This window comes from Nothobranchius furzeri, chromosome 13 (assembly GCF_043380555.1).
Source record: "Nothobranchius furzeri strain GRZ-AD chromosome 13, NfurGRZ-RIMD1, whole genome shotgun sequence".
Classification (NCBI taxonomy): Eukaryota; Metazoa; Chordata; class Actinopteri; order Cyprinodontiformes; family Nothobranchiidae; genus Nothobranchius; species Nothobranchius furzeri.
The window spans coordinates 56,130,685-56,143,264 of NC_091753.1; the positions used below are offsets into that span (position 1 = coordinate 56,130,685).

General features: G+C 45.3%; 1 protein-coding gene and 1 long non-coding RNA gene across 4 annotated transcripts in view; both read right to left on the bottom strand.

Annotated features, from left to right (window-relative positions):
• eif4h (eukaryotic translation initiation factor 4h) overlaps positions 1-12,580 on the bottom strand; it is a 14,010-nt gene continuing 1,430 nt past the window's right edge. The window contains exons 2-8 of one of the 3 annotated variants that reach the window (XM_015950856.2): positions 11,769-11,956; positions 6,809-6,873; positions 6,636-6,732; positions 5,752-5,841; positions 5,265-5,414; positions 3,297-3,412; positions 1-444 (exon numbers count right to left, since the gene is read on the bottom strand). In XM_015950856.2, the coding sequence (XP_015806342.1) occupies positions 439-444; positions 3,297-3,412; positions 5,265-5,414; positions 5,752-5,841; positions 6,636-6,732; positions 6,809-6,873; positions 11,769-11,956 (712 nt within the window). In that variant the 3' untranslated portion in view covers positions 1-438. The other 2 variants (XM_015950857.2, XM_054742387.2) reach the window with 2 other exon arrangements.
• On the bottom strand, positions 7,750-11,761 carry LOC107379900 (uncharacterized). The gene is made up of 2 exons (XR_011516088.1): positions 10,094-11,761; positions 7,750-10,009 (listed from the first exon to the last, which is right to left on the bottom strand). It is a non-coding gene; the product is annotated as an uncharacterized lncRNA (long non-coding RNA).

Below are 12,580 nucleotides of genomic sequence, written 5' to 3' on the forward strand. Positions count from 1 at the left end.
TTGGTGTTGGAGGATGATGACAGTTTTATTGCAATAAACAGTGGGGCAACAGATCAATAGAACACAAAAGGGTTGTTTAAGAAAACGTTTAACGTCCTGGTAAACAAAAACACTTCCCACCTGAGCCAACAGACCTGGTCCTGATCCACACCGACATGAACACCTGGTTCTGTTCTCAGAACCAGAGTCCACTCAAAGAAGCACACATTACAGTTGGAGCTACAAACCAAAGTTCCAGCTTTATTGGACAATCAGAATTTGGACTTTGCACATTTTTTAATAACGTTACAACGAATTCTTGATGGAAGTCGGCATCTGATCCACACTGAAACGACCCAAAAAAAAACAAAACAACCAAAACTTCTAATTTCTTCTTCTGTGTTGGTGACATGTCACGTTAGCGCCACCATCTGGTCAGGAGTCGGCTGCGTTAACGAGTCAGTGCTGCATTCAAAGACAGGTGGAGCAGAGTGGAAGGGAGGAGACGGAGCAGAAAGAAGAAGAAACGGGAAGCAAGAGGCAAAAAGGACAAACATTTAACACCTTTTCATCGTCTTCTTCTCCCTGCTTCTTTCCCTCCTTCATTTACCTGTTCTTCATCAGCACAAAGAAAAAAGAACCAAAATGCCATCAATCATCAAAAATAAAAGGAGCAAGAACAGCCGTTAATCCCACAGAATCAGTGCGTTTACATGCAGCCAGTAACCCTTTTAAAACCCGAATATTCACAATAACCCGGTTCCGCAGGTCCTTGTAAACACCGCCAAAAACCCGGATATGCTCATAACCGGGTTTTTAAAAACCCGGTTCCTACACCTGGGGTAACCCTTTTCTAACCTGAATGTTTGGTCGTGTAAACGCATATCGGGATATCCCCATCAAAGCGTGTGTTCTGCGCATGCTCTGTTCCCAAGGAATCTTGGTCTTTTGAGTAGCGAGACGTCTTGTATGCACCAGAACACCGGAAGTAAACAACAAGTTGGGAGAAAAATGGCGAGTCGCGGCACAGCACCACACTTTTGGAGTGACGAAGAAACTAAAGCGCAAAGAAACGCGGTCGCTATCTCTTCCGAACTAGGAAACATGTTGTTTTCACGGATACCGGAGCAAGAAGAACCGGAAATGACGCATATTGCGTCTGGATGTAGTCCATACGTCCTGGCGCTACCCCAACGTCTGCATTTAAATCGGGTTATGCAAGTTAGAGGTAACTCTTTCTATTTATGCTTGTAAACGGGTTATTCTGATCAACTCAGAAACCCGAATACCGACCTTAACCCGATCATAACCCGGATATTGGCTGCATGTAAACGTAGTCACTGACCTCTTGTTCCAGTTCCTTAAATGTAACAACTCTTTTAGAACCAATTTTCAGCAGGTTCCACTGAGGTCAGCCTCCACCCTCGGTCCAGATTCTAAATTCCCTAAAGGGGACGGGGCTTTGCTTACCAACAGGACCACTTAGAACCAAGACAACCCACAAATGGTTCTGTTCTTAAACAAAACATTAAAGAGCAAGTCACCCCCCTACCAGAGTATTCCTCCACTCCCACTTCCTGTTTGAAAAATGCAACAAATGCTGTTGCCTAGCAGACTGAGAGGGCGTAGCCGCTAACGAACACACACACACACACACAAGCTCACAACGACATTGACATCATACGGTACCAGCTAATGTTCTAGGGTACTTCTTAGCCAATAGTGATGGCAGATTTAAATTCAGCTGCAGTGCAGAGTTTTTACCTGACAACGGCAAGACACTGACAGTTTTAGGCAGAAAATTGTAATTTTGACAAAAATGCACTAAAGTGCAAAACGACTGACTACACGTGTCTGATTAGACACGCATTTATTTAGTTTATCAGGAAAAAAAAGTTGATATGGGGGTGACTTGCTCTTTAAGAATGAAGTACAAACGGTTCTACTGCTGAACTTGACTTAACATCTAGCAGAACCTTTAGTTCCTAACAGGACGACATATTGAAATCTGGTCAGGTTGTACTGTTGCACTCCTTAGCTCCGCCTACAGCCATTTAGCCTCATGACTCCACACACAGCTTGTTAGTCTACCGGCTCCGCCTACAGAACTTCTGTGACAGAACCATCTCTAGAATCAGGACTACTGAGCCTGATCCCAGCTGCTCCCACAGCTTTGTCCGAGGTACACCTGAAATTAGGCTCCGCCTTCTGATGAGTTTGTGTCTACTCTGAGACAGAGCGTCCCCCAATTAAGGGAAAAACAGGTGTAGTAGCAAAATGTAGCTGAATTAGAGCACAAAGAAATCTCATGAAACCATTTCCGTTTCACATCAGGTGAATTTTTCAGTGTGGATCAATGGACCAATCAGAGAAGAGCTCTCTTCTGCGTGCCCAGTGTGTACCTTTACATCTCAGCCTGACACCTGATGGAACAGGTCTCTGAAACAGAGCTGCTTTGCTGCCAAAGACAACCAATCAGAGGAGGCTTAACAGGTGGCCACACCTCTCAGCATGTGACCTGTGCTGCGTTCAGGTACCCCTTAGAAGTTTCGGATTTAAATACGGAGGCTTAACTCGGTTTATAGCTTGTAGGTTCGTTCGAATATAACTCCACAGAACCTAAATACAGCTTTGATCAGCAGTGGAGAAAAATCCTGCAGACCATGAATGCATCTCAACCCTCTAGCTGCTTTTCCGTCAGGTGAGCTTGCTGCAAATAATTCAACGGGCGGAGTCTGCTGGGAGTCCACCCTGATGCAGACGTAGCCACATCCCCAGGAATATGAGCGATATAACACAGATTACTGGTTACAGCAGGACCCGATTGGTCCCCACAAAAACAACGGGGCAACAACACAGTGTGTCCATGATGTGACCAATCAGGAAGAGGAGGCGGGGTTTCAGCTGAACAACTACAAAGAGAGGGAAACAGAGCTTTACCTACAGGGGCGGGGCTACAGGGCAAAGCAGGTGCAACATCACAAAAGATGGTCGTGAGGGGGCGGGGCAGAGAAACCTAAAGTCTGCACATGCATTCACGAGCTGCTTGCTGTGTTTATGTTAACAGGTTTGTTATTGATCAGAGTGTTGGAGTGTGTTTATTCTCTCCAAGAATAAATAATCTGCTCAAACAGGAAGTAGAAGAAGAGCAAGCGGGTGGGGGGTGGCACCACTCGCCATCCATTCTAACTGTGTCGCTTAAACCATCCTGATTACTAGTTTTTGTAAAAGTTCAATCATCTGTGGACTCCTCCCACCCATCCCCCACCCCCCGCCTCGAGGCCGCCAGTCACTTAAGGGTTTTCTCCAGATATCACCTCTTCTCGTGGCTTCGCTCCACCAAAGATGGCAGAGTTTGGGTTGGCGACCTGGTTGAGAGGTTCCGAGACGGTCCGGGGCTTCAGCTGCAGGCGAGGCCGCTGTGCACGCTCCTCTGTACACACACACACACACACACACACACACACACACTTAGTAACTCCAACAGGAGCGGTTCTTCTGCACAGTCCTTGTTCTGCACTGCTAAAAAGTGAGAAGAACTAACTGACATTACGGAAATGAGGCGTTGCCGTGACGATGTGATTAAACCAATCAGATTTAAGATGACAAACAGAATTCTGGAGCTAAGAGACTCATTTATCAGCTAATCTAAACACTTAAAGACCTGCTATTTTGAGGGTGTGTGAACACACGATCACTGAGGTTGCATTCACATAGCTGCGCTTTGTGTTCACTCACATTAAAAATGAACTCTGACCTCCGTCAGACTCCAGTGTGAGCCACAAATGAGTAGGAGTGGGTGTGACATCGCATGCTAAGTTCTACACATTAGCATAGTGCTGTGTGTGTGTGTGTGTGTGCGTGCACATGTATGTGTCAAAACCAAAGTTGTTCAGTGAGAAGAGACAGACATCAGGCTAGGGTTGTCACGGTAACCGGTGTAGCGGTAAACCCCGGTAAAAAAGTTGACAATAATAATAACCGTCTTGTTTTTTAAAAAACTATATTATCTCGGTGGATTAGCGTGGCTGCGGTGTAGGCGCGGTGACCCTTACCAGCCACCGTATCATCTGCTGAAGTTGCCGGCGGCACATGCGCACTTTGTTGTTTACAACCAAAACTTTCTTGAAGCTAAAGCTGAAATAATGGCCAAAGGAGGAGACGGCAGCGCTCAGGAGGACATTTATTATCCCTCAAAGAAGACAAAGTGGGAAGTACGGGCATTTTTTTGTATATTTGAAGAATGCCGAGGGACAGCTGATAGAAGACGGCTATCCTGTTTGCAGCACGTGCAGAAAAAGTGTCTGTGAAAGGCAGCAACGCTTCAGATCTCATGACACATCTGCGTGACCATCACCCACAACTCTACAGTCAACGCAAGGCAAGCTAACGTTAGCGCTTTAGCTAAAATGCGTGATCCGAGGATTTGGGTTGAGGGAGAATGCAACGAGTCGCTATATAAAGCAGCCGCAGCGCCGCTACCTGCATGTAAACCGTGTCACGGACACCGCCATGTTGGAATGACGCTATGCATTACGGGGCTCCCAGGGGCAGATAAGAGTTGGTCTCTCTCCGAGAATAATTATGAATTTAACAACGATTACTGCCTGATGACATTTTCCCACATCTGCAAAGCTCACTGGAAGGACACAAACCGAGGACGATATTTTCCTGATATAGGGTTTATTACTCAAGTAAGGGTAAAAAAGTATCTGATTAGAAGGCTACTTGAGTACTGAGTATCATCTGGTCTAATATTTTTAAAATGATGACATCAAACAGACAAAACATAAGAAGTTATGGGCAAATATTGGTATTTTAAAGACTAAAGGGGAAAAATGTAAACAAATAAACAACATAATTACAAAATAACACATTTTAGACTAAATTTAGACACAAACTGAGGACAATATTTTCCTGACATACAGGGTTTATTTAGTTGTCTGAAAATGTAACACGTTTAAAAAAATACCGCGATAATACCGAAAACCGTGATAATTTTGGTCACAATAACCGTGAGGTTAGATTTTCACACCGTGACGACCCAACATCAGGCACACATCTGGTTTATGACGCGGACCCGGGTTGGGCTCGTCAAACTTAGGGCCCTTCTGCTAACGGTGTGATCGGAGCTTAGTTCATGCTAGCAATGACGCAGAAGTTTGGAAATCCAGAATCCGAATTTTAAGTGAAACTAAAAATGTTCTACTCTGGTTTTTGGAGTTCAACCCTGAGAACCAGAATGGGCTCAATGTTATGAGTCATCGTAGAGGAAGTGATGTCACCTTCAGATGGTTCCCTGAAGTCTGTTCCTCCTCCACGTGGTGGAGGTCCCTCTCTGAAGCGACCCATTCCTCCGCCTGCCCCCCGTCTCTCGCTGGGACGACTGCTGCCTCCTCGACTCCTCCCCCCCATGTAGTCATCGTCTCTGAAACCTGCAGACAGACAGACGGGTGAGCGAAAAGTCAGACGGTCTCAGGCGTCCTGCAGCATCCTCGACCTGAGAGGTGACCGTGAGGATGAGATGACGGAGGTGAAAGGCATGGTGGGAATAACTGGGGGGTGATCCAGCAGCTTAGGGTGGTCAAAGGTCATTTACTAAATTTTGACCTTCAAACTTTAGTCCAAACTTGATGGGTCACATGACCCCTGACCCTCAGTGGTCCAGTGTGACCCAGAACCTGCTGAGTGACTGTGACTCAGAACAGGAACAACAGTTCACTACAGACATCAGCTCAGGCTTCTGATTGGCCAGCTGCTGAATTCTCTGACCTCCTCCCGGCTGATCGTAGAAGTCCTCACGTGAGTCCCGTCCTCCTCCTCCTCCTCCTCCTCTGGGAGCTCCTCGAGAACCTCCTCGTCCTGCAGACAATATTGGAATTTAACACTGTCGGGAGGGAGGGGGAGTCAAGAGGAACCAGGAGGAGGCGACAGAGAAGGAGTGTAAAGAAGGAGGAGGAGGTTCCACCTCCGCCTAGAAGTGGAGCGACAAGGAGGCGGAGCTTGTTAGTAGTCCATCAGCCAATCAGAAGAGGTGTTAGAAAGCAGCAGAGATGCTCCAGAAACAACCTGCAGCCAGAACCAGTTAGAAGAAAGGAGGAGGTGAAGATGAGGCGATGAAGATGCAGATGAAGAGTTCTCCACCTCTTCAGATCTCTGATCAGTTTCAGCATCAAACACTCCAACATCAGATCTGATCCGGACCAGAATTCCTGATCCGGACAAGAAATCCTGATCCCAATCAGAGGTCCTGTTCCAGTCCAAAACTTCTGATCTGGGCCAGAACTCCCGATCTGAACCAGAACTCCTGATCCAGTTCAGGACTCCTTATCCGGAGCTCTAGAGCGGATCGGGAGTTCTAGACGGACGACTTTAGGCTGTAGCACATAGATCAGACCAGACACACAACCTTCTCCTGCTGAGTTCAGATGCTCCACCGGGGGCTCCTCCGGGATTTTTCCAACATTGATTCGAGGTTTGTGCATAAAGTCTAGCGCAAAAGAGTTCGTGTTTACATGGATCGGGTCAGTCAGGATGGTGTCTGACGTAGCTAGCAGCTGGATCGGGACGTCCTGGTGGGACAGGCACCTGCAGCAGAACTCAGCTGGAGAAGGACCAGGTCTACCTCAAACCACCTGTTGTTCTGGACTTCATACCTCTGGCATCATCTTTCCTGAAGCCGAACCCGCCACCTCCTCGCTCTTGCCTTCTTCCCTCTGCAATGTCTACCCTCAGTGACCTATCGCCTAGCAACTGCAGAGAAAACAGATCAGAGCAGGTAATCGGTTGTAGATCTGCCGAGTCTGGAGTTCACGATCCAGATACTCACGGCGCCGTCGTACGTCAGAGCTTCTTTTAGAGACTCCAAATCCTCAAACTCAACGTAACAAAAACCTGAAGAGACAAAAGCAGCCAGAGGAAGACTCAGACCGGTTCTGTTGGAAATGGGCCTTGGTAGCGGAGGCTGGAGGAGACCAGCTGCATCTCTAGTGAGGACCAGAAAACTGGAATCAGAACATCTGAAACCCAAATGCTGACTTTTCCCACAGTCAACAGTGAACTCACCATCACTAACTGTTACTTGATGCTAGACCAGAGATTTCCCCTCCAGAATCTGAATGTTTTAGTTAACCCAGAGCGGTAGAAGGAGAGTTGCGACACGCTTTGAACTCGCCGACTTGTGGTCACGTGGATCATGGAGCTCTCAATAGTTCCAAACATCCCAGCGCCGTAAGTCAGTTTGAACGGCGCATGGTGGGACAAATCACAAAAATGGAATATTGTCACATTTCCCTGGCAATTTGTGGTAATTTTAGAATAATATTATATATTATATCCTAATTCCTTCAAAGTAGCCTATTTATTTTTTCCGAGCATTTGTAGGAAGACAGACACCCGTGACTGTTCTACATTACAGGAACACGACAGTCCTAACACACTGTAGAACACATTTAGACCACGTATATTACTATAATATACTATAGCAATAAATTAGATGTAGTAATGCAACACACTGCTCTAATATAAGCATATTTAATAACTTTAAGTCCTACAAGAAGCCCTAAACTCGAGTTGTAATATCCATTTTAAAGTGGTTTACTGAAAGCTAGAATTCTGCTCCAGCTTACCCTGAAGAAAACATGTAGCTGTTTATGCTTTGAATGATGATTTATTATGTTCAGTAGAATACATTTTACAGTCATTACTTTATATTTTTATGTGAAGACAGTACATGCATCTGTAACCCAGTTTAGTTTCTTCTTCCGACTCTTGGAGAGTACAGACGCTTTTTTCCTCCTCTCCTCCCTATCTTATCCCCTAGGCTCGTTGTCTGTCTCTGGGTGGACGGAGCTTCTACATTTTTTCTGGAAACTGGAAATTATTAAAAATGGACCTGGTCAGCTGGTCACTCAACGCGATTGACAAAATTTTCTCAACGATGAGAAGGGGAGAAGGGGCTCCCGGGTGCCCCTCTGGGACAGATCCAGCTGGGCACATCATGGACTCCTGGAAACAGTGGAACCTGATTTGCTTATCTCAGCTGTCTGTAGAAGATTCTGAAGACGTCTGGATATTCATGGTGTTGGTGTCAGGTTTCCTGCTCTTTGGCCTTGGAGGTTACCCGACTTACCGGAAAATTAACGAGCTGTCGAGGAATATTGGCTCACTCCCAGAGCTCAGAGATGGATTGCACCACACTGTGAATTCACAGACTCATAATTGTCGAGATGAGTCGTAAGCTTGGAGCTTTGGCTGAGATTCATGCGTTGGCACAAAAGATGGATGGGATCAAGGAACGAGTGGACGAATCAGCACGGATTGGGATAGATTAATCTACGCCATTATTGGATTTTGAGAGGTTGAGGACCTGCGGAACTCAAAGACAGAGAAGAAATTATCTCTGTCTGGCCCCAAAACAATTTCTTATCTGAATCTGGTGCCGTTGAGCCTGTGAGGCTGAAACGAATACCCCCCTCAGAAGAAATGTGGAATACTGCCATCGCCATGGCAACTCTGTCTCCCTATCCCGGCCTGGGCGGGACTGCGAGCTGTGCTGCTGCTGACGTGTGGAGAGCCCCAAAACCCTACCACCCCACCTAGTGGACACTAATGTTATGTAATGTCTGAAGTCTGTTGCCTGAGGTGTTTTTTGCAGAGCAAAGCTGCCCTCCCTGTGGAGGCTAACTCTGAAGTGCCTTTTTTTCCCTCCACCTGAACCAATCCTCATGTAAACCTCTCTGATCTCTATTAAGGTAGCGCGACTCGGGTTGCAAATGACCACAGTCACCAATTCTTGACATGTGTCTTTGCCCATGTCGGTCTGATCTCAGAATTGTGTGTACTGAAACTCTAATTTCCCTCTGGGATTAATAAAGTATTTTTGAATTTGAATTGAATCTGGCTTCTATAGCCTGAGTAATAGCAATTAAAAACAAAATTTCAATAAAACTGTATGGTTCATCAAAGTAGATAAAAATAAGTGTTAATTGTGAAAAAATGAACACCAAACTTGTACAACATGTATAATAGCATTTTTATAAAGCATTTTACCAACATTATGTTTAGTCATTACATATGCACAAATAAGTTGAATCATTAATTATGAGCAATGTACTCAAGACCTAATGAAACTCTTTTGAATAACTTTATTTTGATTATTATTAAAATAAAATGTGTCCGTGGGTTAAAATTTGAAATATTTTAGGGTTGGATAAAATTTTGAAATGTAATTTTACATCTCTATATTTTTGGTTTCTATATGTACAAAAACTGTATTTTAATAATCCCTTTATAGGTTGAATATCTTACATGGTTGGCTGCCCTGCATATAGCAAACGGTCTGAGGGAGGAATCAGAATTATGGCTTCCCCAAAGACGCAGAGAGAAGAAGAAAATGGTTGGCTCAAGTCAGCAGGAGCAACCTCACCATGACCAGAGATCACAATAACAAAAAGCTGTGTGCAGTGAGTTTAACGTGCACTCTATAATGTTTTCTATCAAGGATCTACATGTTCTGCTCTCAACTGCACAAGGCTGCAATTAAACTGTTAAATGTGGCAGGAAATAAACTAATACACCACTCTACAGGCACATTTAGAGGAGGGAGAGTTTACTGAGCTTAGGCAAGGCAAGGTGAGACTCAGGGCTGATGCTGTGTTTGTTCATCGCCCTGAACCAAGGAGGAGGAAGGACCCCGCAGTGAGAAGTACAGCAGAACCTCTGCATGTTGATCCACTGACCAGTGACCACACATGTTGTACTCAAGTAAACTGTGGTACAAATCTTTTGAAATATTAGACATTTGTATTTATTTTATTTAAAAATGATTCTTTATTCTAACAGTGCCATTATAATTTCAGAGAACGAGGAAAGCAGCAGCAGCAGTGAGGCAAATGAGATGAGGGAAAGTGAGGGGGGACATGAGATGGTATCAGGAGAGAGGGACATCCCAGGAAGCCACGAGGAGCCGGCGTCAGGGCCAGGAGGAGAAAGGAACAGGCGATGCAACCAGGGAACCCAGCTGGAAAACCTAAGGGAGGAAACAGAAAGTCAAAAAGGCATGAAAAACACAAGAGGCGGTAAATGGAGTAAACAGACAATCAAAAGGCCGTACAGCTGGGTTTTTCAGCAGGTTCAACAGGCTTCAGGTTTCTCCAGGACACGAGTATCCCTCTGCCTGATGTTAGAACCTGCAAAGACAAATGCAGCCCGTTAACTGGAACCAGGTGTGTTAGGAGAGGTGAGTGACACGCTCAGTTTGAAGGTTAAAAATCTGACAGAGATGGAAAGAGAGTGTGTGCTTACTGTGGATGAGATGGCAATCACTCCAGGCGTGCATCACTCCATCACAGACCCAACTGGGTTTTACCACCACCGTTGTTCCTGGCCAGCTCTCCGCTCAGCCACGATGAAAACATGAAGATGGACACACGACACAGTTTAACCTTTAATGGTTACATGAGATTTTTGTTATAGTTTCTCTTTGACGTTTATTTATTGATAATTGTGTTATTGTTAATTCTTATTTCTTGTCATTCCTTAATAACAAAATTGCAAATGCTAATATTATAAAGCAAGAGGAAATGAGCAGTTTTATGGAAAATGTCTAATTTTTAAGTTATTGTTCGACTACTGTTCTTGAATTATCTTAATTTTATTCTTATTACTTGAGTCCACAAAACAGAACAACATATCTTCTTACGTTCGTAATCCTGTTTGCTTCAGCAGTTTGTTGCAGTCAGCGTTATTAACTGAAAAATATTAAATAATTACGTGTCTTCACGATCCCATTTTCTTTAATACTGGTCTCTCCATCTGTGCTTCCATTTCTGATGCATGTTGGTGTTGATACAGCAACCAGCAACGTATTGTACAAAAAATCCCAAATTAAACTAATAATGTCAAAAGTTTATAACCTATTTCAAACTGTGGGGAATATTTGTAAAACGTAGAATCAAACAAACTGAAATAAACCCGTCTGCAGCTCGTCCTCCTGCTCACAACCAACAAGCTGCACACAGTTAGCTCATTAAAGGTTCTCTAGCTAAAACTGGCAACATAAAATATCATCGTTGGCTTATTTTGGTACGAAGCGGTTAGCTAACGCTTCACAATGCAACAAAATGATGACACGTCATCAACTTACCGGAGAAAATCCTTCCGAAACACCGAAAATGAACGGCGGTCGATGCAGCAGCGGGGCTGTTTGGAACTAGTCGAAGCTACGTGAACCACGTGACTCCCGCGTTCCGTTCTTTCCATAGAAGTCTACTAGAGTGTCGCAACTCTCTCTTTCTACAGCTCTCAGAGTTAACCAGGGGCTTAAACCCATTTGTTCTGGTTCTGGAGGATGGACCGGGTCAGCGCCGTACCTGGGTCAGAAGCATTGGCCCTGAAATCCACAATCGATGCAGCTGTTTGGATTTGAGAAAAGATGGAGGAAGTTGAGCTGCTGAGCAGCGCACAGAAGCAACTTCCTACTAAGCCTCCAGCGGTGTGGTGGCGGAGCCAGAAATCACCGTGGAAACGTGTGATGCTGCCGATTCAGAGGTTTTGCTTAAATATCCCTTTAGTGCCCGTTTCTGCAACCTGGGACTCTGGACCCACACGGAACCCCCCAGCCCATCTGGAGTGGCCTTCAAAGATTTGGACCGCACCAGTTTAAACGTAAAACCTGGACTAACGTTGTTTTCCTACTGACGAGGGTCGTTATGATTCCAGGACCGGATCGACTGGGTCCTGAAGAGAAGAGCTGGTTCCTGTGGTGTGGAACAATAAAATCCTCTGACCTTTGAACTTGTCTGTCTCTTTGTCTCTGACCAATCGCACGCTGCGGATGTTGAGCTCTTTGAAGATAACGTCAATGTCTCCCTGCACCGTGTTGAAGGGCAGGTTTCCCACGTACGCTGTGAACGGGGGGTCTGTAGGCAGCTCCTTCTGCTTCCTGGGGCCTCCGGAGCCGCCACCGCCACGGGGCCTGGAAGAGGCAGGAGGACATGAGCGTGAGACCTGCAGGATGAACTCAGGACCGGTTAAACAAGGTTGTTTTCTCCATTACAAAACCCGAAGCCCAACAGGTCCGAGACCTGGACCAGATCCTGGATCTGTTAAAACCACCGGTTCCCTCTGAGACCCGAAAAGTTCCGATGAGTTTAGGTTGAAGCAGGACAGCCGGGTCATTAAAGGAACAGTTCGCTGCTTCTGATTGGTCGCTTCGGTTACACGAACTAATAATTTGTGGAAAACTTATTTAAACACAGATAGAAAAAAATAAGTATGGATCAAAGTTACTTTGATAATTCTGGAATGATCCACTACGGGAGCCCTGAGGTCCAAACAGGAAGTCATCAGCAACAAGGAGGGTGGCGTTACAGCTATAATGGAGGCAAGCACCTGACACAGGCGAGTTTAGCTTCAGAGGAAGTGACATCATTCAGAATGTGGGATAAAATAAGAATGCGTTTGTGATTGTAACGGTCTGTCCTGCTGCCGAGTTCTTCCACCGAACAGAACCGGTTCCAGTAAAACTAACAGGACAAATCCTGGAACTCTTCCTCATCGTGCTGGTTCTGATTCTGGTGTACAGGTACCAGCAGAGAGA